General features: G+C 35.6%; 3 protein-coding genes across 5 annotated transcripts in view; 2 read left to right on the top strand and 1 right to left on the bottom strand.

Annotated features, from left to right (window-relative positions):
- Positions 1-31: 31 nt before the first annotated feature.
- mettl27 (methyltransferase like 27) lies at positions 32-3,373 on the bottom strand. Its single transcript, XM_058757427.1, has 6 exons — positions 3,291-3,373; positions 2,182-2,303; positions 1,977-2,105; positions 1,737-1,872; positions 1,378-1,470; positions 32-819 (listed from the first exon to the last, which is right to left on the bottom strand). The coding sequence occupies exons 1-6, from the start codon at positions 3,319-3,321 to the stop codon at positions 605-607; spliced, it is 726 nt and encodes a 241-aa protein (XP_058613410.1). The 5' UTR covers positions 3,322-3,373; the 3' UTR covers positions 32-604.
- On the top strand, positions 2,709-11,506 carry nf2b (NF2, moesin-ezrin-radixin like (MERLIN) tumor suppressor b). 2 transcript variants are annotated; one of them, XM_058757426.1, is made up of 17 exons: positions 2,709-2,977; positions 3,573-3,679; positions 3,776-3,901; positions 3,986-4,108; positions 4,272-4,355; positions 4,444-4,512; positions 4,619-4,701; positions 4,782-4,857; positions 5,237-5,371; positions 5,543-5,617; positions 5,691-5,804; positions 6,664-6,786; positions 7,039-7,256; positions 8,442-8,544; positions 8,635-8,774; positions 8,877-9,027; positions 9,866-11,506. In XM_058757426.1, the coding sequence occupies exons 2-17, from the start codon at positions 3,590-3,592 to the stop codon at positions 9,911-9,913; spliced, it is 1,758 nt and encodes a 585-aa protein (XP_058613409.1). In that variant the 5' UTR covers positions 2,709-2,977; positions 3,573-3,589; the 3' UTR covers positions 9,914-11,506. The 2 variants fall into 2 exon arrangements, with proteins under 2 accessions (XP_058613409.1, XP_058613408.1); XM_058757425.1 differs by having other exon boundaries at positions 2,710-2,977; positions 5,234-5,371.
- A 352-nt stretch (positions 11,507-11,858) lies between these two features.
- Positions 11,859-23,459, top strand: part of caln2 (calneuron 2) — a 79,485-nt gene continuing 67,884 nt past the window's right edge. Inside the window, exons 1-2 of one of the 2 annotated variants that reach the window (XM_058758510.1) lie at positions 14,665-14,847; positions 18,457-18,526. The gene's annotated coding sequence lies outside the window, so the exon portion shown is untranslated. Of the gene's footprint in view, positions 12,060-14,664; positions 14,848-18,456; positions 18,527-23,459 lie in introns of those variants that run through there. The other variant, XM_058758508.1, reaches the window with a different exon arrangement.

The raw sequence follows: 23,459 nt of genomic DNA, 5'->3' as shown, positions 1-23,459 counted from the left end.
AACTGGCACAAAATCAAATGTATTTTAATGGTCACTGTTAGGTATTTATGTTTATTTAAATCACATACAGTATAATGCAATTTAAACACTGGAAATCAACAACCTTTTCAACTGGAAATTTTCTTGTAAAATAATCTTATTCATAGTACACACTCTACAATCTGTTTGTGTGCTTTATTTTTGTCACATGACACCAGCAGAAATGGCAATTTCAAAAGTTTAGTGCTCAGAGCATCGAGGAGTGGCAAACCGAAAGGTTAGATGTAACTGGGGAATGGTAGATTTGTAACCACACACCTTAGACATTTTCTCAGAAAATCCTTTAGGTTCGTGGACTTAACTTGAACAAAAACCTTAAAGTTTTTCAAATGGCTGCACTGTGTACCAGTGCCAGGTGAAATAATTTGGTGCCAAAACAAACAAATAGATCATGTTTAAGCTTTTCTCTTGTCAGGTGCTTCTCTGGGGGAAAAAAGTATTTTCAAAACAAGTGATACTGTAATTTCTGAAAAAATACCACCACCTGCTGGTGGAATAAAAACTCTTTAAAATAGCTGCATGGATTATTGAGCATATTTGGTCATTGGGTTTCCCTCATGTGGTCCTAAACTGCATTTAAACCTTTCTGATACAAATAAATGGCGCCTGGAATGTACCCGCTGTCCTGTTCTGAAACGGCCTTCTCCCACTCCTCCGACTCAACTACAGTCACACGGCTCCATTTCTGCTCTTCCTCAAATGCTCTGATCATTTGCTCCAGTTCAGCCTTGTACTCCCGGTTATCAGTGTTCCCTCTTGTAGTCATGCACACATAGCCACCTGTTACAGAGAATGATGGAGTTTAGGAAAATATCTGAAATGTACATGTTCTACATGCATCCAAAAGGACAACAATTACATCACATTGATAAAACCACAAAGTTCTTGAATAGTAACACTGTGGGTTGTGTCTGAAAGCTTAGGCAGCTGACTGCAGTGATTTGTGCAGGAAACTGATTTTGGATGAGCCTCTGAGGCAGCATAATAGTTTAATGAGCTACAACTAATTAGGGAGAGCTTTTGTGATAACTAAGCAAATATTTAGTTACTACAATACTAATTTCTCACTAGAAATGACACCAAAAGTGGAAAAAGTTGTTGAAAAACGTACATTTACACACAAACTGACCACCAACGACAACTTTCAGACTGCCAAACTGTCATGGGATTGAACCCACAGGATTGTGGGATATCACAGCAGGCAGTGAAGAATATATATATGAAATGTGATAGGATCATTGTGTTTAGATGTGCCCTTTTGCCTTCCTTTCTCTGTATACGGCCTGCAGAGGCAGCATTTTTCAGCATTCGAATGCAGCTGTGAAATGTACAAGTTACCTGGTTTTGTAGCATCCCAGAGTTCTCTGATGACTGTTAAAGGCACATGCCCAATGCTTAGTGCTCCAACAATTATAACAATATCATATGTTCCTGAGACAAAAGAGAAAAAAGACATGATACAGGTTATAAGTTATAACACCTAAAACATGGGTGAATCAAAATGTCGTTATGTGCAGAATGTCCTACTGAACTAGCAAATTGTTTTCAACAAAGTTATGGTTTTATTAACTCTGTAACTGGTTATCTTTATTACAACAGGCTGAAATTGCAACACGCCATCCAAACAGGCATATCTGATAAAAAAATACAGATTACATTTTTGACAGTAAAAGCATTGAAGTCCACAGCATGGTTACCAGATTCAACAGGAATTTCATCTTGACCGAGCAGACATTGCATGAGCTGCTGATAAAGTCCAGTTTTCTTTGCCAACTCCAGCATCTTCAAACTTCCATCGATTCCAACAAAATGACGAAACCCCATTTTCTTCAGCTTTCCTCGAAAAAATGGGATTGAGAAAAAAACATCACTCTTTGCTTTACCAGGTTTATCATGTTGTCTTGTGCACACCAGAATTCAAACAGAGCAATGCTTACATGTGCAGAGACTAGGCCTGTTCCACAGGCCACATCCAGGACAGCGGCCTTCTCTCTGTCACCTCTGAAAAACGAGCTCACACACTCAGCTGCTAACAAGGGGGCACGGTAATCCAGCAGCGCTACATCCTGAGAAAGCAAATTACAGATGAAAATAGTTTTACTGGAAAAAGTACTAGGAAAAGTACTGGTGCCTAAAGTTTACCTGCTCATAGTTTTCAGCCCAGTTATCATAGAAGCCGACCTTATCTTGGGCCCCTGTGTTTTTATGGGCTGACAGGATCACATTCCTCATGTCAGAAAAGGTCCTACTGCTGTTTGCCATTCCTTTATGAAAAATTACACAAGATACAGGTGTGATTTAGGTGTGTGCAATTGCTTACAGAATATTTTCTTTACAAGCCCATACACTTATATGGCATTTATATAAAAGGTATATGTACACATAAAGATGTACTGCAGATTGCATTTGGATAAAATCATGCATATATGCATTTGTAAATTCACATCTACATGCAAATATATAAAACTCATGTCACATATGTACATAAAACGTCCAATAAAACATTACACATTAAACTAACTTAATAAACTACATTTGAAAAATGTGATAAAAATGTACTTAAACAATCTCTCGTTCAAATGTTATGTCATTGAGAGTGTGCACATAAATCACTGTATTATTAAAAAATTCCTTCAATTGTTATTCTTCGTCTTTCCAGTAGAGGGCGGCAAAGAAAATCAACAACAAAATATTCCAAACTCCCAATCCAACACCTTCTACCCAAGATAACAACAGATTTATATTCCACAACCGCCCAGCTGATGGTTTAATAAGAAAATGGACGCTTTTAAAGAGTTTTAAACACTTTTCGACTGCTTTAAAGTGATTTCCATGTATGAGAGCAAACCAAGTCCGGTTTGCATTGTTGTGGTTTAGCGGAGAGACTGGAAACTCCTCGCCGTGGATCGGGCCTGTTTCAGCACATAACCTATTCAAGGTAACTAATTGATATTTAACTGGTTTCATTCCTAAATCTTTAAGAACTATATTCTGAAATATTTTCTTGACAGTTTACTGTGACATTTCGCCGCTGCAAACGGAGAAAATACGCTAGCTTAATGTTTCATGTTAGGTTTAACGAAAGAAATACAAGCTTTAAGTCGTATACTTCTTGCTCGCTATAACATGGCAGACTGTGTCTGACTCAAAAAGGATGAAAACTGATAATGTTTTCCTTGAAAATGAATAGAAGTCTTTAATCTACACTACAGCGTTGTATGTAAATACTCATTAGTGTGTATGCGACCTACCTGTGGTCGTCTGACTCCATACATCTGCCATGTTAATTATGAAAGAGGTGGCACTAGATAGATACTGCACTTATGATAATGCAAAGGAGGTGAAGAGTTTAATTAATTATTTTACATACTTGTATATATATTTAAAACTATGAATTGTTCTCCCTTTATTTTTAATTTTGTAGAGTCGGTATATTTTCTCAACTGTACAACTGCTTTCATGAATAATTGTTTACCTTAAAATTTGTAAAATGTAAAATATACTCGAATTTCACAGTAATTCTTTGTTTTCAGGTGCTTAAGAAGTCACAATGTCGATTTTGGGTCTAAAAAAGAAGCAACCAAAGACTTTTAAAGTCAAAGTCAGCACCATGGATGCTGAAATGGAGTTCAGTTGTGAGGTAAACATATATGAACATACAAAAATGTGTGTTTTGGTTTCTGTCTGGCATGTCTGCCTGTATTATCATGTTTTTATGGTTATATGTGTCTTATAGGTCAAATGGAAAGGGAAAGATTTGTTTGACCTGGTGTGCCGGACCATTGGTTTGAGGGAAACGTGGTTCTTTGGTCTTCGATACACAGTGAAAGACACTTATGCCTGGCTGAAGCCTGATAAACGGGTGAGATGTAACCACAGTATATAGCTTTATATAGTATTGTAGGAGTTACTCTGACAAGTTCGTTGGATTTTTAAATCCGTCTAGGTTTTGGATCAAGAAGTTCCAAAGGACTCTCCGATAACATTTCATTTTCTCGCCAAATTCTTTCCTGAGAAAGTCGAGGATGAGCTCGTTCAGGAAATTACTCAGCACCTCTTCTTCTTACAAGTATGTGGGTGTTGTTCTTGTGAATCTGGCATGATATCTGTCTATGATGGTCTTTTCCGCTCTACAGAAACCTCTTTTTGGGTTTTGCAATGATTTATCTCGTTTTCTTTGAGAAAAGGTCTCCTAAAGTTGGAATGAAAACTCTTCCTGTTTCTTTACCAAGGTCAAAAAGCAGATACTAGATGAGGAGATATTTTGCTCTCCAGAAGCCTCTGTTCTTTTGGCGTCATATGCTGTTCAAGCCAAGGTAGGTCTCCATATCAGTTTTCAATCATAAGATGCATCTAATTATATAGTGTCTATTAAATATTTCCTGTTTGTCTTCCTTTCTGCAGTATGGGGACTATGATCCAAACTTTCACAAGCCAGGTTTTTTAGCTCAAGATGAACTCTTGCCCAAAAGAGTGAGTAATGGCTGTACCACCTGAGAATGGGTTCATTTATCAATCTCCAGCATTTGCATTCATTAACATGACTTGCGTGTTTGATTTTTGGTGCTTTATTGTCCAGGTGCTGATGCAGTACCAGATGACACCAGACATGTGGGAAGAGAAGATAACAGCTTGGTACGCTGAACACAGAAATATCACAAGGTAAGGCTGTGCATGTCCTGTGGTGTCCATGTAAACTGCCTGGATATAGAAGACGCACTACATTTGTTTTGTGTTTGTAGGGACGAGGCTGAGATGGAGTATCTAAAAATAGCACAGGATCTAGAGATGTATGGAGTTAGCTACTTTTCTATTACAGTAAGTCTCTATTTTTATTTCTTAAAATATTTCTTTATTGTACACTGGTTGGGAGAGAGCTAACCTCTGCCAAACTCAATTTACAGTGCGGTCCACACTTCATTTGGTATTTTAAAAATGTAAAAAAGATAGTTATTAATTAAAAATATTTATGTATTTATTTAAAAAAAAAAAATCAAAATGCAAAATAAAAGCATTTGGTTGTCTCTGGTTGTCTCAGACTTTTGGATCCCACTGTGTTTATTGATATTCAAAATTGAAATCAGTTGGAATGATTGCATTTCTCTTGGCATGTTTTAATGTGTCTTGTGTGTAGTTTCCACCAAATTATAGTTGATGAATTATAAATGAATTAAATCTCTACTAAATCTCATAGCAGAATAAGAGGGACACAGAGCTGCTTCTTGGAGTTGATGCTCAGGGTCTTCACATCTACAGCCCCAACAATAAGCTCAGCCCCAATAAATCCTTTCCCTGGAGTGGAATCCGAAACATCTCGTACAGCGAGAAAGAGGTTGAGAGAGGAAATTCTTGACAAAAAAAAAATATTTTTCATTTCATTTACATTTTATTTATAGGCGCCTTACAATAAAACAACAAACATTAAATGACAATAATAGTTAATACAGCCTAATTAATTAATAATTCAGAATTGCTTAAACATATTGTATGTGTCTCTTCTCAGTTTACAATCAAACCATTGGACAAGAAAAAGGAAGTTTTTAAATTCTACTCCTCTCAACTCAGAGTTAACAAACTGGTAAGTTACTTTCATAAGTGTTTCTGTAATGAAGTGTTTCAAAATAGTTGCTAATGTCATTTGTGTAAATTAGATCTTACAGCTGTGTATTGGAAACCACGACCTGTTCATGAGGAGGAGGAAGGTGGATTCCATAGAGGTCCAACAGATGAAGGCGCAGGCCAAAGAGGAGAAGGCCAGGAAAAAGGTCTGTCATTCTTCATTTCCATTCATTAGTTTAATGTTTATTGTCATTAACCTTGTTTGTTTATGATACAACTTTGTGGTGTTGGATTTCTTATGATTTGTTCTCTTAAATTATTAATTTAATGTTTATTATGCTAATCGAGTATTCATTAAATATAATGAACAGTACACCTATAAACATTACAATAACACTGAGGCAATGTATACTAACTTAGAGGTTTAGCTTCAGTATGGGCAGAATAAAGTACACTATCATTAAAAAGTTTGTCGTTAGTACATTTTTAATAATAGAACATTTTAATTTAAATTCTATTATAAATTTAATATAATAGAAATGAATATTTTCATTCAGCAAGGACGCATTCGATTGATCAAAAGTGACCGTAAAGACAACTAAAATGTTTTAAATATTTCTTTCAATTAATGCTGTTCTTTTGAATTTTCTATTCATCAAAGAAAATATAATATAAAATATAATAATATTTCCAAACAAATATTAGGCAGCACAGCTGTTTTCAACATTGATAAAAGTAGTAAGAAATGTTTCTTGAGCATCATTTGACTGGAGATTGGATTAATGACTGTTGAAAATTCACCTTTGCCACCAAAGAAATAAATTAAATTTTCAAATGGAAAACAGTTATTTTAATATTGTGAAATATTACTACAATTCACTTTTTTACTGTATTATTGACCAAATAAATGCAGCTTTGGAGACCGTAAGCAATGTCTTTGAAAAATATGGAAAAAAACATGTACATGAATTAATCAGATTTTTAAAAAATGTATTCAGGGTCATCTTGTATTATCTTGTGCAAGATCTCTCCCATTGTCTTATGTGTGTGTGTGTGTGTATTTAGATTGAGCGTCAGATTCTTGCACGGGAGAAGCAGATGAGGGAGGATGCGGAGCGAGCAAAAGAAGACATGGAGCGTCGTCTGTTCCAGCTACAGGACGAGGCTCGAATGGCCAATGAAGCTCTAGTGAGGGTTTTTGCCAAGCTTGAAATTGAGTGATGCCAAATAGTTTACTTTCTGTTCCCCGCCAGCTTGTAATATATGTCCTCATAGCCCCAGCGGAATAAAAGTATGTGGTCCAGACATAAATTTGAGATGAATTGCAGAGCTATTAAGGTCCAAACCATTGTCCTGGACTCCCATTAGAATTCCATCCATGCTCTGAGACTCCCTGAGCCTGATCCGGTAAGCCTTTCTTATCTGTCACCCGTTCTGCAGCTGCGCTCCGAGGAGACGGCCGACCTTCTGGCAGAGAAAGCCCAGATCGCAGAGGAGGAGGCCAAACTACTGGCCCACAAAGCAGCTGAAGCAGAACAGGAGAGGCAGAGGCTGGAGGTCACAGCCCTCAAAACCAAAGAGGAGAAGAGACTGATGGAGCAGAAGATGAGAGAAGCAGAACAACTGGCGGTTAAGCTTGTTGAGCAGTCGGAGAGGAGGTGGGCCAGTGGGGTTGTCAGTAGTTGATCCCAGTATCAGTGAAGATTCTTTGGGATTTTTATATATTTACATAATATTGAGATTTTTTATAATGCTCTCCAAGGCTGTAATTATTTGATCAAAAATATAATGTATTTTGAAATGTAATTTATTTCTGTGATGACAGCTGAATTTTCAGCAGAATTGTTTTTAAAAACATTTTTTTTTTAATGTTGAAATTAGTTTTTGCTGCTTAATATGTGTATGGAAATCATGATACACTGCCATTCAGACATTTGAGGTATGTACAATAAAAAAAAAAAAATTAACTTGTATTCAGCAAGGAAACATTAAATTGATTAGAAGTGACAGTAAAGATGTTTAGAATGTTACAAAGATATTATATTTCAGATAAAAGTTGTTCAAATAACTTTCTATTCATCAAGGAGTCCTGACAGAAATGGTCATGGTTTCCACAAAAAATATTAAGCAGCAAAAATAGTTTTCAGCATTGATCATAAGAGCCATTAATAATAAGAAATGTTTCTTGAGCACCAAATCAGCATATTAGAATGATTTCTGAAGGATCATGAGACACCGAAGAATGGAGTTAGGCCTGCTGAAAATTCAGCTTTGCCATCACAGGAATAAATAACACTTTAAAAAACACAGATCTTTGGCCACCACTGTAAATATTCAGTCCTCTTAATTAAACATTGCTTCAAGTTTTTCAATTAATTATTTAAGTAAACCAAAATTAGGAGCGGTGAGTTGTTTTCTTTTTTTAATATAGTTTTTAATATTAAAATCACACTCAGTTTTTCTTCATTAAGATGTTTTACACACAAAAAATGCTGTAATTATATCAAAACACTTCAGTTCAATTCAAGTTTATTTGTATGGGCACTTTTCACAATACCAATCATTGCAAAGCAGCTTTATAGAAAATAGGAAGTTTCTACATTATATTTAGGAGTAGGTTATTAGTGGTGACTATGGCAGAAATGTACAGTAAGAATCATGCAGTTAGTTACAAATTACATGTAATCAAACAGACGGTGAACACTGTTAACTGCAATGATTATGTGTTGTGATCGCGATTAAACGTTGCGATACTCAGTGCTGGGATTTTCCAACCAGAATCAAGTATGGCAGAGACATTTAATTAGAGAAGTTCAATTCTTGTCTTGTATTTTGTGGTTCAGATTGAAGGAGGCAGACCACCTGAAACAGGATCTGAATGAGGCTAAAGATGCAGAACGGAGGGCAAAGCAGAAACTCCTGGAGATCACCAAATCAACATACCCTGTAATGCTGCTATGACATGTTAGAGAAGTATTCTGATGTTTATCGTCCTTATAGTGCTTTAAAAACATGTCATTTGTGTCATGCACTCAGTTAATAGCAGCATACTCCAGCCCTCCTCCACCCACTGGGCCAGAGAGTCCAGATATGAATGTAGACATGAGCAGCTCCGTCAGAATGGACTTCAAGGACTCGGATATGAAAAGACTTTCCATGGAGATTGAGAGAGAACGGTACACACTTGATCACATTCTGTCTGAAGAATTATTGAAAACTGAAGCTGAATATATGCTGCTGTCTTCTTGTGTGTGTGTGTGTGTGTGTGTGTGTGTCAGGCTAGAGTACATGGAGAAGAGCAAACATCTTCAAGACCAGCTGAAGGAGCTCAAATCAGAGATTGAATCCTTGAAGTTGGAAGAGCAGCAACAGGCTGGACTCTACAGTCTCAGGAGTTACGCTGAACCTCCTTATATTCCCCACAGCAATGTAAGAAACACTCAGACATAATGAATGCTCACCACAACTAATTTATTGGAAAATAGGCTTTGATACATGGTTAAGTAATATATCAATATAATGGATTTCCTGCAGAAATAAATAACTAAACCAACCATTCAGACGTTTGGGGTCAGTAGGATTTATTCAGCAGGGGTGCATTAAATCTTTTAGAAGTGAAGTAAAGACTTCTATAATGTTATAAAAAAAAAAAAAAAGATATTTCAAATAATTGTTACACTTTTGTAAATTCTATTCAACAGACAATCATGAAAAAATTAATTGTTTTTAACAAATAAAATAAAAATAAGAAATGAGCCTTAAATTAGCGTATTAGAATGATTTTTGAAGGATCATGTGACACTAAAGACTGGAGTAACGTCAGTTTGCTATCATAGATATAAACTACATTTTAATATATATTAAAATAAAATAAAAAAAAATTTGTATTGTAATATTATGCAATGTTTTTACTGCATTTGTAGCCTTGGTGAGCATTAAGAGACTTCTTTCAAAAATATAAAAATCTTGCTGACATTACTTATATATTAAATAGAGTTTGGGGGTCAGTAAGATTTTTGTTTTTTAAAGGCTGCATTTATTGGTTAATTATTTATTTATTTTAATATATTTTCATTTATTATAAATATGTAAATAGTTTAGAATTTTGCACTGACCCACAAAGTGGATCTTTACTGTCAAATTGCATGAATGTTTTAATAGAATTTAGTCAGCAGATAAGGTCGTTTTTTTTTTCCATCATGAAATAGTTTGCATTCCCCAAAAGACTGTAACAGTGTTCTTATTCTGCCGGGTCTGTCTGTTGCAGAGAAATTCTGCCTACATGGCTCAGATGGCCTTCTACGAGGAAGTGTGAAAGAACAATCCAGTCTCTGTTTGAGGAGCAGGAGGGTCTGGAGGAGCAGTTTGCAGCTATCACTGAAGCATGCATGTACACCAAAAATGCAGCAACCTCATATACTGTGCTTTTTAAGATTAATATATTTCTTTTAGTTTTTTGAGAAATTTGGTTTTGTGTACACTTACTACTACCACAAATTATTTGGCACTTTCAAGCACATGAAACTGTGTTTGTTCACATGCCAAACATATTTGCTGGATATTAAGGGATATTTCTGATACAGATAGTGCCTTCAGAATTCTCAAATTTTTAAATGATGAACACAAGCATGTTGATAAGGTTGGAAGCCACCAGAAATACTAGGACTTATTATTTTCCTATGGGATGCTTGACCAGTTTAACACTAGGTGCCTTTAACAAATGCCACAGTGGTTTTAACTACAATATCAACCAGTGTCAATTCATTTTGTATTTGCATGTTTTGAACTGTGGATTGTGTTCTTTTCTTTTTTTTTGCTCATTGGTGCTGTTTGAATATGTATATGATTGATATTTTCCAGTACACTCCAGTGCCTTTTGGAAAAGCTTGCACTACTCATTGGGCTGAATGATTCTCTACCGATGCACTCTTTCTCGCAGTATGACTGGTTGTATAACCCGCTCGACAAGCGCGTCAGCTGTAACTACTCTATCATATTCAGGAACAGAGGGAGATTGATGGCCTCTCTGTTTATAAATGTGCTGTACTCATCCATTTTGGCTGGAGACTCAGACTCTGAGTGTTTTTTGAATCCGTGACCGTTTTTGATATAGTGATACACAAGCAGATTTATCGGTTTATCTACCGCTTTCTATTCCCAAATCAACTGACGCCTGGACTTAGTGTTATGGTTATGAGCCATGTTGACATTTCAGCACATTTACATCTGAGTAACATTTCAGATCAGTTTTTTCCCTTTAAAAATTGGTTTTTGGTTTTATTAGAGAACGTCAGAATGTCCTTTGTTTCAAAATGCAATGTATCCAATTACACAGGACACATACATTTTGCACTCATTTTTAAACGTTTTGAATGCTTTTGGGTATAAAGACAGTGAGTTTGTTGCTGAAATGTTGATGTGAGACAAACGTGTGCGCTCGTATATAAAGGGATGAGTTGTTAATTATGTTGGATGAGTTGAAAGGTTGCTATGCCTCATTATGTTACAGCATTTAGCAGCATTAATGGATTTTGGAGCAATATCTTTTGTAAATACACTACATGCTAAGTCTTAGTTTAAGTGCAAGACATTCCTGTTATCGTCAGCATGACTGTGCATATTCGCTTGAGATGTCTTAGGCAATTGTTCATGTTTTAATGAATGCCACAATCAGGTTTGAAAAAGAACCTTGTTTTTTTTTTTGCATGAATTTCATAACGTCATTATCAACAAGGATCATTTTCGCTCTGTGTTTGATTGAAACGCCTATCACAGCATAAGTTGTCTTTGTCTAAGGTGTGTGCCATGGATTCAGACACAGATTGTCCATATGAATGTGGACATACAGCAATCTCATGTGCAGTGAATTGTAAACTGATATACAAATAAACTGCAAAGATGCATTTGAGCGTTTTTGTGCTTTGTGTTTGTCTTCCGATGCAGGTACTGTGAAAAATAACAAGAGACCAAAACATAGAAATCCAATTTGTGTGTCAGACCGTTTATCTCACACTTGTTTGTTTATCTGCAGAACGAAGTGAAAAGAGTCGAGTGTCTCACAATATGAAAAAGTTCAAGTCGCTGCCAAAAGAGGGCGAAATAAACCACTTTATGCTGCTGAATATCTCTTACAATGTGTTCTACTGATATTACTGGGCTTGAAAAAAGATTGTTCTTTCTCTAGAAATTGATTAATAATTATCAAATGACATTTCAGAAGAATTCTCTTTGTATTCGTAGGCCTATATGAACTGCTAGCCTCAGTTACCTCATGGATATATGACTGGTTTTCTAAGCCATGTAACGTTATTGGGGATTCAAGTCCCAGCTGGGGTGGGTTTCATGGTGGTCCGGTGGAAGCATGTTGGGCCCAAACCCAAACGTTGATGGACTAAAACCGTGTTTTTCTCAAACCTGCTGTTGTCTTCAGGGAATGAGAAAACGTCACGAGCGAGAAAAAGGTTAGTAACGTTGGTTGTTAAACAGTAGAGCGGATATGAAGCTCAAAAAGCGTTTAATTTTTTATTCTTACACAAGTTTTAAAGAGCAAAACCTCCCTCACTAATGGTTGTTCATTGAATATTTATGACACGTGATAAAGTTAAGGTCACAATCGAATAAATTTCACAAACATCCTCCTATACTTTTATAACTAGTTTTAGATGATGGCATAACCAGCACATTTCAATACTTATACATATTTAGATTTTATTATTTAGCATATTTTTATTTCCTCAGGCACCTTATGTTTTGTGATAAAGGAAATTGCCCAGAAGTTATGGGTAGTTATTGATTTGTAATGATGCATCTGAGACCTGTTATATTTTTCTGGTGGCTACAACAACGATCAGATCCACCCACAAATATTTAATGTACAGTGAAATATGGATGTGTCCAAAGCTGTATATTTTATCATGCATTATCATACATTACGCATTCAAGGCCATCTGGCAAGTAGTTGAAAGAAGGTGGAAATCTTGTGGAAAATGCAACTTGTGTTGAGCATTAGAACTAATTATATTACTTTCTGAAATAACATTAGATGCGAGTTAGAGATGCAAATTACTTTGAAGGACAGTTTTGAAACAGAAAGCCTAGAATAGCATATGAGAGTAGGCCTACAATGTGCATAAAGTGATCCAGATATTATAATCAAACACACCAGTTCAGTCCATTTAAGTTATGTAATGAAATGTCCATTCATTGTAAATGTGCAAAATTTATTATTATTATTACTACTCATTTTATTTAATTTTCTTTCATTTTATATCAGTAACCATTAGTTTATAAATATATGTATATATAAATTTAAAATTAAATATAATTATATATAATAATTTATAATTTAATAAATAATGCTAAAAATGCTAATATATATATATATAATTATATAATTATATATGAATATATGTATTTATATTATTATTAACTGAATTTGCATTAGAAAAAGTTAAAATATTTTATAATATTTAAATATATAAAATCTGAATTATAATTAATTATTTATAATAATAGTATAACAATATTTGTAAAAATGTTAATTTACTAAAATATTATCATATGTGTGTGTGTGTGTGTGCATGTTATTTAAATTATATTAATTTATATATATGTATATATTATTTACATTTTATTTCTAATTTAATATAAAGAAATTGATGCAACATTTGCAACAATAGCAATAGCTGTTTTCTTGAGTATAAATGTGCTTAATAAATGTTTTGAATAGTGTAATTAGTTTCATTGAAGTGGTAGCTTACAATTTATTTATGTCTTGTAACATTTTTGTCACTTTTTATTGATTAAAAAAAAAAAAAAAAAAATGATTTACACAGAATCATTAGAGAGTTGCATTATTGTTCACTGGACAGGCACTGAGTGTTTCTTTAGACCCAAGCCAAGCATCAAACTGTGAAGGTCACATTTTTGTGCGTTTGCGATGGGGGTTGGGTCCCTCTCTCGTCTGGTCTTTTATTCCAGTATACTTCAGTGTTTAAGCGATGAGTCACTGAGTGTTTTGTACCTCGTACTGCAGGCACAGGGACATTGTTTCCCATCCAGCGCCTTCATGACTTGCCAGCTTAAAAATGTATTCAGATTTTTTACGGTCCCATCTCCACCACTAATGTGCTTCACATCCCATGTTGCCCCTGGCAGCATTCTGCTCAAAAAGTTAGAAAATATGTTTTAAACAGACTTCGCCATTGCAGGTATTTTTGAATATTTGTTTATTTGCACTGGTAGACATTATTGCCTTCAAGAAGCACTCTGGGAAAGCGAGCGGCGGCACATCGCTTTCGCTCGAGGCAGATCGGGAAATATTTTATATTCACGACACTCATATCTACTGTGTCACATTACATATCGTTCAGATTGAACACATTTATTTTTCCAAATGCTTCTGAAAACGCTTTTATTTGATTCATTAGCCTAACCATTTCAAGTTGGAAAGCTGATGGTTTGCATTTTGAATATGTGCACTTTCCAAATGACTGGATGTCTTTTCCCACACCTCATTTCAACTAACTATTATTTGCTCATCAGTGATTCCCTTCTTTTTTGGTGCCTAGAACAAGACCCAAATGGGCCCTGTGTGGAAAGCGAGACCTCTCGTCTTCAGGCACGTCCCCTATTACAATATTTCCTCTGTTTTTGTTACTAATTAAGACAGTCAACTCAGAGCATTAAATTAAATTAATGAGGCTGTAAAATGCATACCATTTTCAAACCAGAGAGATGCTTTGCGTCCATCCCAAATGTATTAATCTGATAAACAAGTACATCAATTGAGTAGATATTTGAATTTCAGAAGGAACTTTTTTCCCATTATGTCCTGCTATGCCGGCACTGCTGCAAACCCAACAGTTTCTCTCTTAGCAATTATTAATATGGTAGCTCTGTACTCACATTTCTCTTAATGGTGTATTTAGAAGCAAGATTCCTGATTTAGTCTACTTGTGCAAGTAAACAAGACATTATCTCGTAATCTTCAGCTGTGCACTGTCACTATTTTTCCTCAAGAGTGAAACATGATCATTATTGGCTAATAGTTTCATCTACTCTGTGAGACGTCGTTGTGCTCAAAAAGTATTAAGGTATGTGATCACTCCAAGGTATGAAAATGTGTATGTTAATGAAAAAGAAATGCAGACATTAGTACGATGGCATGCTTGAGACTGCCTGCTTTATTGCCCCTCATCCAGAGTTGATGTGTCTCTGGAGATCTCCTGCAAGGGAACCCAGCTGAAGGTCAGGTTCTCACTCTTATCTTCTTATTTTGTTTTAAAAGTCTTTATGAAGTGTGGTAATCATCGTACTTGGAAATGATGTAATCCAGTCCATAGGAGTTTTTTAATATGTAGGCAATTATTGGATTTTAAAGCTACACTAAGTAACTCCAGCAGTTGAAGCCAACACACTCATTGCAATAGGTGACTAATTCTGGGATCTCATTCATACTTTTTCTTACAATCTGCTTATTCCCCAATGAGAGTTAGGAGTTATCTTCTTGCATTTTTCTAAATATTGTATGTTTTTGTAAAAAATCAAATTGATATGAATTTCATACAAAATCGCCACTTTGTAAAATAGGGTTTTCTCATAAGATCCGGTTGTTTGAAGCATAAAACTGCAAGTTGCTGGCAATAATTGTTACTTGGTAATTATGTGAGTTTACACTTGAATTATGTATTGTGAAAATAACGAAACATTGAACCAAAAAGAATGAAGTTATAATAATAATTTATAATAGCTCCCACCGTTTGGCCTTTGATATTACTATTAATTGTTATGTCTACACTGTAAGAAAAAATCCATTAAAATACATCAAAAAAGCTATGGTACAGTAATTTTCTGCAAGGACATTATTTGTAAAGTTTACGGACATTTCCCTAACTCTACACTCTAAAGTCTGTAAGACAGGGTCCAGTGTACTATGTTAATATGAAGGGATTTTCTGTATCGATTTTTTTTTTTTTTTTAATCCATAGAAAAACAAAAATAGTACTGGTAATTTTCTGACAGGACAATATCGGTTAAGGTTATTGGACATTTCTTTAAGCCTTAAAACACAACACAATGCAATGTATAATTCAGATTGCAAGTAAAGAACCTGTGAAAAATCAATATGGAAGATCCTTCATACTAACACAGTACAATTGCAATTTACCATGCAATTTACTAGGAAATACTTTGCGACGGTTCTAAAATGCGAATCATTATTACAGATTTACCATAGAGGTGTCTAATGTACTTGCTCAGTAATGAAATTCTGTGTATAGTAGTACAGTGTGGCTTTAATTAATGAATGTCACTAGGCCATAAGAAGTCAATTCAAACTTCTAATAGAATGTTGCACATTGAACTCTTTTTAAGTGCAACAAGAAATTAGGTAATAAAGGCTCAAAATCTAATTAACAGCAGCTGAGTTATTCATAGTAATTTGCATAACATCTGTCTTATCCAAATGATCTCAATCTGCTAATTACTGCTCATTTATTGTGTCTGCCTCGGTAATGTGCCTTGAGACAGAGTGAAGTGAACGTGACTTCAGGGTGCTCAGGTACTGTCTCGTGCAACTTTCGACTGACTGCCTTTAGTCCGCATTTTAGACTCGTGATTAAACAAAGGGGTTCTCTGCTGCATTATATTGGAAGAAGAACATGACAGGTTTTAGAGCAGATTGTTATGCAACCCCAAAGCAATGCTCTCAGGAGCTTCCAAACAAGAACATAATTGCACTCTTAACAGATAAAATGCTTCGCCAAGCATTTTCCACAAATGTAATGAGCAAAAAAGCAGTCAGGATCATGGATCCAAAAGATAATGCAACTTTGATTGGAGGAGAGCTGCAAATTATTATCATCAGGCCCTTGAGGATGGTTTAACCTGAAGCTGAGTTTTTAGAAGCACTGTTGCATTAACAGTAAAGGCTTATTTTTATTTAGCTTACCACATTTTCTGAAACAAAGCTGGTCTTTTCTTAAACAATAAATGTTAAGAGGGCAAATCCATTGTTTTGACCCTGCAAAAACTATCATGAGCAAGTAAAAAAGAAAATGGAAGGAAATAGGAAGATAGCTAATAGTTGTTTCCGGCAAGGTGTCATTGACATTGCTTGGGATTGTATCCGTTTAGAAGGAAAACGACCAATTTAAAAGCCAATATTTCTCGTTGGAAGGCTCTCTGGGACGCAGCTGAGGGTTTCAACATTTACAGGTGCTGGTCATATAATTAGAATATCATCAAAAAGTTGATTTATTTCACTAATTCCATTCAAAACGTGAAACTTGTATATTATATTCATTCATTACACACAGACTGATATATTTCAAATGTTTATTTCTTTTAATTTTGATGATTAAAGCTTACAGCTCATGAAAGTCAAAAATCAGTATCTCAAAATATTAGAATATTTACATTTGAGTTTGAATAAATGACCATCCCTACAGTATAAATTCTGGGTATCTCTTGTTCTTTGAAACCACAATAATGGGGAAGACTGCTGACTTGGCAATGATCCAGAAGATGAACATTGACGCCCTCCACAAAGAGGCTAAGTCACAGAAGGTCATTACTGAAAGGTGTGGCTGTTTACAGAGTGCTGTATCAAAGCATATTAAATGCAAAGTTGACTGGAAGGAAGAATTTGGGTAGGAAAAGGTGCACAAGCAACAGGGATGACCGCAAGCTTGAGAATACAGTCAAGCAAAGCCGATTCAAACACTTGGGAGAGCTTCACAAGGAGAGAACTGAAGCTGGAGTCAGTGCATCAAGAGTCACCACGCTCAGACGTCTTCAGGAAAAGGGCTACCAAGCCACTTCGGAACCAGAGACAACATCAGAAGCATCTTACCTGGGCTGTGGAGAAAAATAACTGGACTGTTGCTCAGTGGTCCAAAGTCCTCTTTTCAGATGAAAGTAAATTTTACATTTCATTTGGAAATCAAGGTCCCAGAGTCTGAAGGAAGAGTGGAGAGGCACAGAATCCATGTTGCTTGAAGTCCAGTGTGAAGTTTCCACAGTCAGTGATGATTTGGGCTGCCATGTCATCTGCTGGTGTTGGTCCACTGTGTTTTCTGATGTCCACAGTCAACGCAGCCATCTACCAGGAAATTTTAGAGCACTTCATGCTTCCTTCTGTTGACAAGCTTTATGGAGATGCTGATTTCATTTTCCAGCAGGACTTGGCACCTGCCCACACTACCAAAAGTGCCAAAAGCTGGTTCAATGACCATAGTGTTACTGTGCTTGATTGGCCAGCAAACTCGCCTGACCTGAACCCCATAGAGAATCTATGGGGTATTGTCAAGAGGAAGATGAGAGACACCAGACCCAACAATGCAGATGAGCTGAAGGCCACTATCAGAGCAACCTGGGCTCTCATAACACCTGAGCAGTGCCACAGACTGATCGACTCCATGCCACGCCGCATTGCTGCAGTAATTCAGGCAAAAGGAGCCCCAACTAAGTATTGAGTGCTGTACATGCTCATACTTTTCATTTTCATACTTTTCAGTTGGCCAAGATTTCTAAAAATCCTTTCTTTGTATTGTCTTAAGTAATATTCTAATATTTTGAGATACTGATTTTTGACTTTCATGAGCTGTAAGCTCTAATCATCAAAATTAAAAGAAATAAACATTTGAAATATATCAGTCTGTGTGTAATGAATGAATATAATATACAAGTTTCACTTTTTGAATGGAATTAGTGAAATAAATCAACTTTTTGATGATATTCTAATTATATGACCAGCACCTGTAGATGATTCATCATGGCAAATTCAGGGATCTCATGAAGCCTGTGTCAATTTATAGGATTCACACCTAGCTGACTGCAAACTAATCTCTATTTCAGGATCTGGTTGGAGGAACCGTGGCATCCAAAAAATACCATCCAATTCAGAAACGGTTACAACTCCCAGACGGTACGCCCCACGAAGCAGTAATAACAATGAATGACCCTCATGCTCAGGCTTTATTATACTTTTCCAGCACATGATTATTATCACTATCATTGTGCACTATATTGTGACATCAATTGCTATACTTTCTGCAGCTTGAAGGTTGAGTCTGGGGGTTTTGATTTTAAAATTGCTGTATTTTTATTACACTTTGCAGTCCTTTGTAACATCTATTAATCCTTTCTGTTTGTATTGCACTGATTGTTTTCTGTATGAGAAAATTTTTAATCTGCATGAGAAAAATGTATAAGTTTGTTATTGTTGAGTAGGGATGCACCAATATTACAAGTCTGGATGAAAATGTTCAATTTTCAAAACTGATTAACGGTTAGCAGTCAAATAATATATATTATTTTGTGTGAATAAATTAAACCTCAATCAGTAAATAAATAAATAAAGGCTACAAATGGCTTCTAGGCATCACAGTATGACAAAGTATAATATGAAAAATTAATATTCAGAAATTACATTTAACAGTATTATAGGGATAGTTCACCCAAAAATGAAAATTCTGTCATTCTGTCCGAAGGTCTTATGGGTTTGGAACGACATGAGGGTGAGTAATTAATGACAGAATTTTAGAATTTTTGGGTGAACTATCCCTTTAATAACTCATTTAATTGAGCGTTGGGTGATGGCAAAGGTAATCTAATCGTGAAAAATAAATAAATAAGAAAAATATCTAAATGCAAAAATATTGTGCATACCTAATAGAGATCTATCAATCTTTGAAACATATGGTCAATTAAATGCAGTATTAGCAAGGTAACTATCCACAAATGTGTGTATTATAGTACTTTAATTTAGCTAAATAATTAAATTGTTCATTTTGTATTATTTGATATTTGGATATTTGATATTTTTTTCTGAGATGAATGGGTAGATTTTGTTTTATCTTGCCTGAATTGTCAGTTCCGGTGAACAGATCAGAGAATTCTGTGTAGAAAGTGGCAAAAAAGGAGGAGAGATCCATCAAGCGACTGCAAGAGCGGATGCTCTTGGATGGGACTGTGATAGTAAGCGTTAAGCTGCTGAATCACTCTAACAAACACCCACACAGCTGATCCCGTCACTGACTCATTCACAAAACAAGCTCTCCCAGTAGCAATTAATGTCTAATCCCACCTGATCCCATGTTTTACTTAGAGCAGTAGCTGAATATTCAGAACAGAAGATCTCCACAAAGGACGATCAGATCACAAGCTCTTAACAACCAAATGCACCATCATGTTGTTAAGTTGTAGTGTTACAGTGTTTCAATAGAGCAAGGCTTTGGTGTTATGTTTGAGATTTTGTGTTAAAGAATGGAAAAAAATGCTTTGATTAACCAAATTTTGGACATAAAGTCCTATTTATGACATGAAATTATGACAACTACGTTTTTAATGTGAGTTTTATATTTATGTGTATGTATATAATGTATATTATGTATTTATTTATAATTTAATTATGTACATAATTTCAAGTTTTTAATCTTTTTTATCATAATTATAACTTAGTATCTCATAGTCATATCTCAAAGTCAAGTCATAATTATGATTTTTAAATTCGGAATGACATGAGTGTGAAAAAATCTTCATTTTTGGGGTAAATAATTCCTTTGCTGGTGTATCAAGGTGGAATGATTTCTATGATATGGACAGATGTGATGTAGTGGGCATCAGGGAAATAACGTAAGCATACACCAAGCATCATGCAGCTGTGAACGTCACCCTTTCCAGGCATGATGAAATCTCCCAATGTCATCTGAATGTTGTGAGAACTGTGCTCGCTGAGCTGAAAGAATAGTATTACCCCACTGTTGTGAGCTGATAAGTCCTGCTGAACTTCCAGAGGCCCTTCTGGCTGCTTGCTGGAAACTCTATCAGCATGCTGCAGTGAGTTTTTCTCGAGCCAATGAAATTAGACAATGCTGTTCCTCTACTGTCATGCCTTTTATATAGAGGCATAACACAAAGTGGCTTTGCTTAATTTTTTTTAAAAACACCCATATTATGTGGTGTTGTTTGTACTTTTGGCCACAAGTGACTGGGCCAAGCAAAGGAGCTGATCTGTCAATACCGAGGAAGCATTTGCTTTGGATATTAAATGCTTGAGAAATGCTGAGATGTTCCCTTAAGGCCTTATAAACAAGAGGCACTTTGGCAGCAACATATTTGCCATTGTAATGCAAATTCTCTCTCAAAAGGGCTGACTTGGAAAATCACTGTAAGAAGTTACAGATTTCAGTCGAAAATATTTCCTTATTCACTCGCACATCCCTTTACTGAGATTTCTTCTCATTTTGGTAGAAATGTTTTATTTTTTTGCAATCATTGCATAAACATGCATTTTAATGCATTAGGAGAGATAATTGTTGACTAGAAAAAAGGTTATGCAACTGTGCAATTAAAACCTTACATTACCTAGCAATGCATTATTATAAATAGTTTTATCTCAGACTGAATTAGACTGGCTGGCACTTGACCCAACAAGCTCACTTTGGGTCCTAACAATTTAGACATGAATAATAAATGCTTTTTTATTTTAGCCTGATTGGTACATATAAATGATTCATGGATCTTTAATATATTAGAGTTAATAAGTGCATACATTTGCAGAGTTTTAAAACAATCTCTGTGGCTATGAGAAGGATCTGAATGGCATTTAATTGAATACAACTGTCAAAAAATGAATTATGACATTTATTTTTGGCACCATTTAGCCTAACATATCCTAATATTGCACTCCATTATTTTTTAAAACAAGTTCCAATATCATTTTTTACAGTGATCTTTGCCAATTCGAACTTCTATTGTGAGCAATAATCATTTTATTGGAATGATATGAAATGTCTAGGCCAGGGATGTCTAGGTCAATCTGGCCAGACAAGTTCAATTAAGGTCTTCCTAAAAATCTCTCTCCGCATTTAAGATTGTATTTTTGAATTATTCATGCTTTTTATCTTTTATTTCATCAGACAGCTGCATGACTTTATCTACAGTCTAAAATGAGTCACGAATCCTGCTTTAGAAACACACTCCTTCAGCATGACCTTCCTTCAAACTTTGTTGTCCCGTCACACGACAATACAAAATTACAATGGCATGTCCTTCATGAAAAGAAGTCAGAATGTTTTCTGGCACATGCCACTAGTTAATTCAATCATCTTTGTGTCTTTCCTTGCAGAATGCCATCCCTTCCTTTATGTTTTACAGTACATTTATGAAAAAATTGACGTGTACAAATGTTTCAAATATGCATTACCTATCCACAATTGTTTAATAGCCTTCAAGTTTGTGCTGTCAGCTTTTAATTCAGATCCCAAAACCTCTAAGAGCATTTATTCTTATCATTAAGTTCCAGGTAAACACACTGCATGGTGCCGTCAGCTTTGTCAGATTTGCAGTTTATGCCTGTATGACTGTGAGCAGATATTGACATTATAAAGACGATAAAACACTTTGTTATCTTGAGTGCAAGGACATGTGACCCCGTTTTTACTTAGCTGCTGCTGTCAGTTGTGTTTTTCACTTATTAGATGTGCATTATATCAAAGCAAACAACTGTTGGACACATTTTCTAGTTCCAGAGTGCCAAAAGAATTACAATGTCAAATGTTTACATGTGTAAAACATTCAAATAACAGCACAGAATATACTTTTCCCTAATTGATCCTGATTAGATTTCACTTAACTACTTGGGTACATCTTGGAAATCCAGATTTAGAGTGCAACTTACGCCTGGGGCCAGTAGGTCTCTCCTGCTCCTGGAAGATGTTAGCCTCCATCAGCTAGAGGACATCCATCATGCATAGGCCTCTTGTCACTAGAGATTCACCCATGAACCTCTAGTGTCCATCAAACTGGGAAGTGCTGAGGCTTCTTTACTCTCCTTATGCTGGGGAAGTCTGCAGATACCTTAGTACGTATGCTGGTAGAGGAGCAGGGGTCTGACAGTGATGAATGTAACCTGCAAGAGTAACGGTATGCAGGGGTTTTGAGGGTCTTTAGATTGTCAGGGGATGACAGTTCTCCACCACAGAAATAAAGCCACCTGAATGTGTTAAAAAACGTCATAGGAACCAGAGATGTTGAAGGTATCGTTTATGCCAAAATGAAAATTGTTCATCATTTACTCACCATGTGAGTCATTTCAAACCTCTATGACTGACTTTCTTTTGTGTAACTCAAAATGATAATGCACTAGCCAGAGGCATCGCTACACACTTTTTGGGGCATGAGCCCCAGTGAAATACTTCTGTGCCCCAGTAAAATATTATCAATAAATCGTTGTCTGATGGTATATATTACAGTATACAGACTTGATAATCAGTATCCCTGACATTTTGGCAATAATGTTCTGTGTTTTCTATGAGCTGTTTAGAAACAGAACTAGCGGTTCACGAATGAGTCAATCGATCTATTCAGTCAAATGGATTTGCAAAAAGGTCTGAAAAAGGTCATTTAGACAGTTCACTCACACACTGAATCATTTGCAGTGGTTTCTCACAACTTGAAGGGATAGTTCACTAAAAAAGGAAAATTCTGTCATTAATTACTCACCCTCATGTCGTTCCAAACGCGTAAGACATTTGTTCATCTTCGGAACACAAATTAAGATATTTTTGATGAAATCCAAGAGCTTTCTGACCCTGCATAGATAGCAAGGGTTACTACTACCGAGGGCACAGAAAGGTAGTAAGGACATCGTTAAAATAGTCCATGTGAAATCAGTGGTTCAACTGTAATTTTATGAAGCTACCACAATACTTTTTGTATGCAAAGAAAACAAAAATAATGACTTTATTCAACGCTTTTTTCTCTTCCAGGCCAGTCCGCCACCATTTTCAAGAGTATATATATATATATATATATATATAAACATGTCCAAACAGTAAGTATCATAAAATCATGAG

This window comes from Onychostoma macrolepis, chromosome 21 (genome assembly GCF_012432095.1).
Source record: "Onychostoma macrolepis isolate SWU-2019 chromosome 21, ASM1243209v1, whole genome shotgun sequence".
Lineage (NCBI taxonomy): Eukaryota > Metazoa > Chordata > Actinopteri > Cypriniformes > Cyprinidae > Onychostoma > Onychostoma macrolepis.
This window is presented reverse-complemented; position numbering and strand designations above follow the sequence as displayed.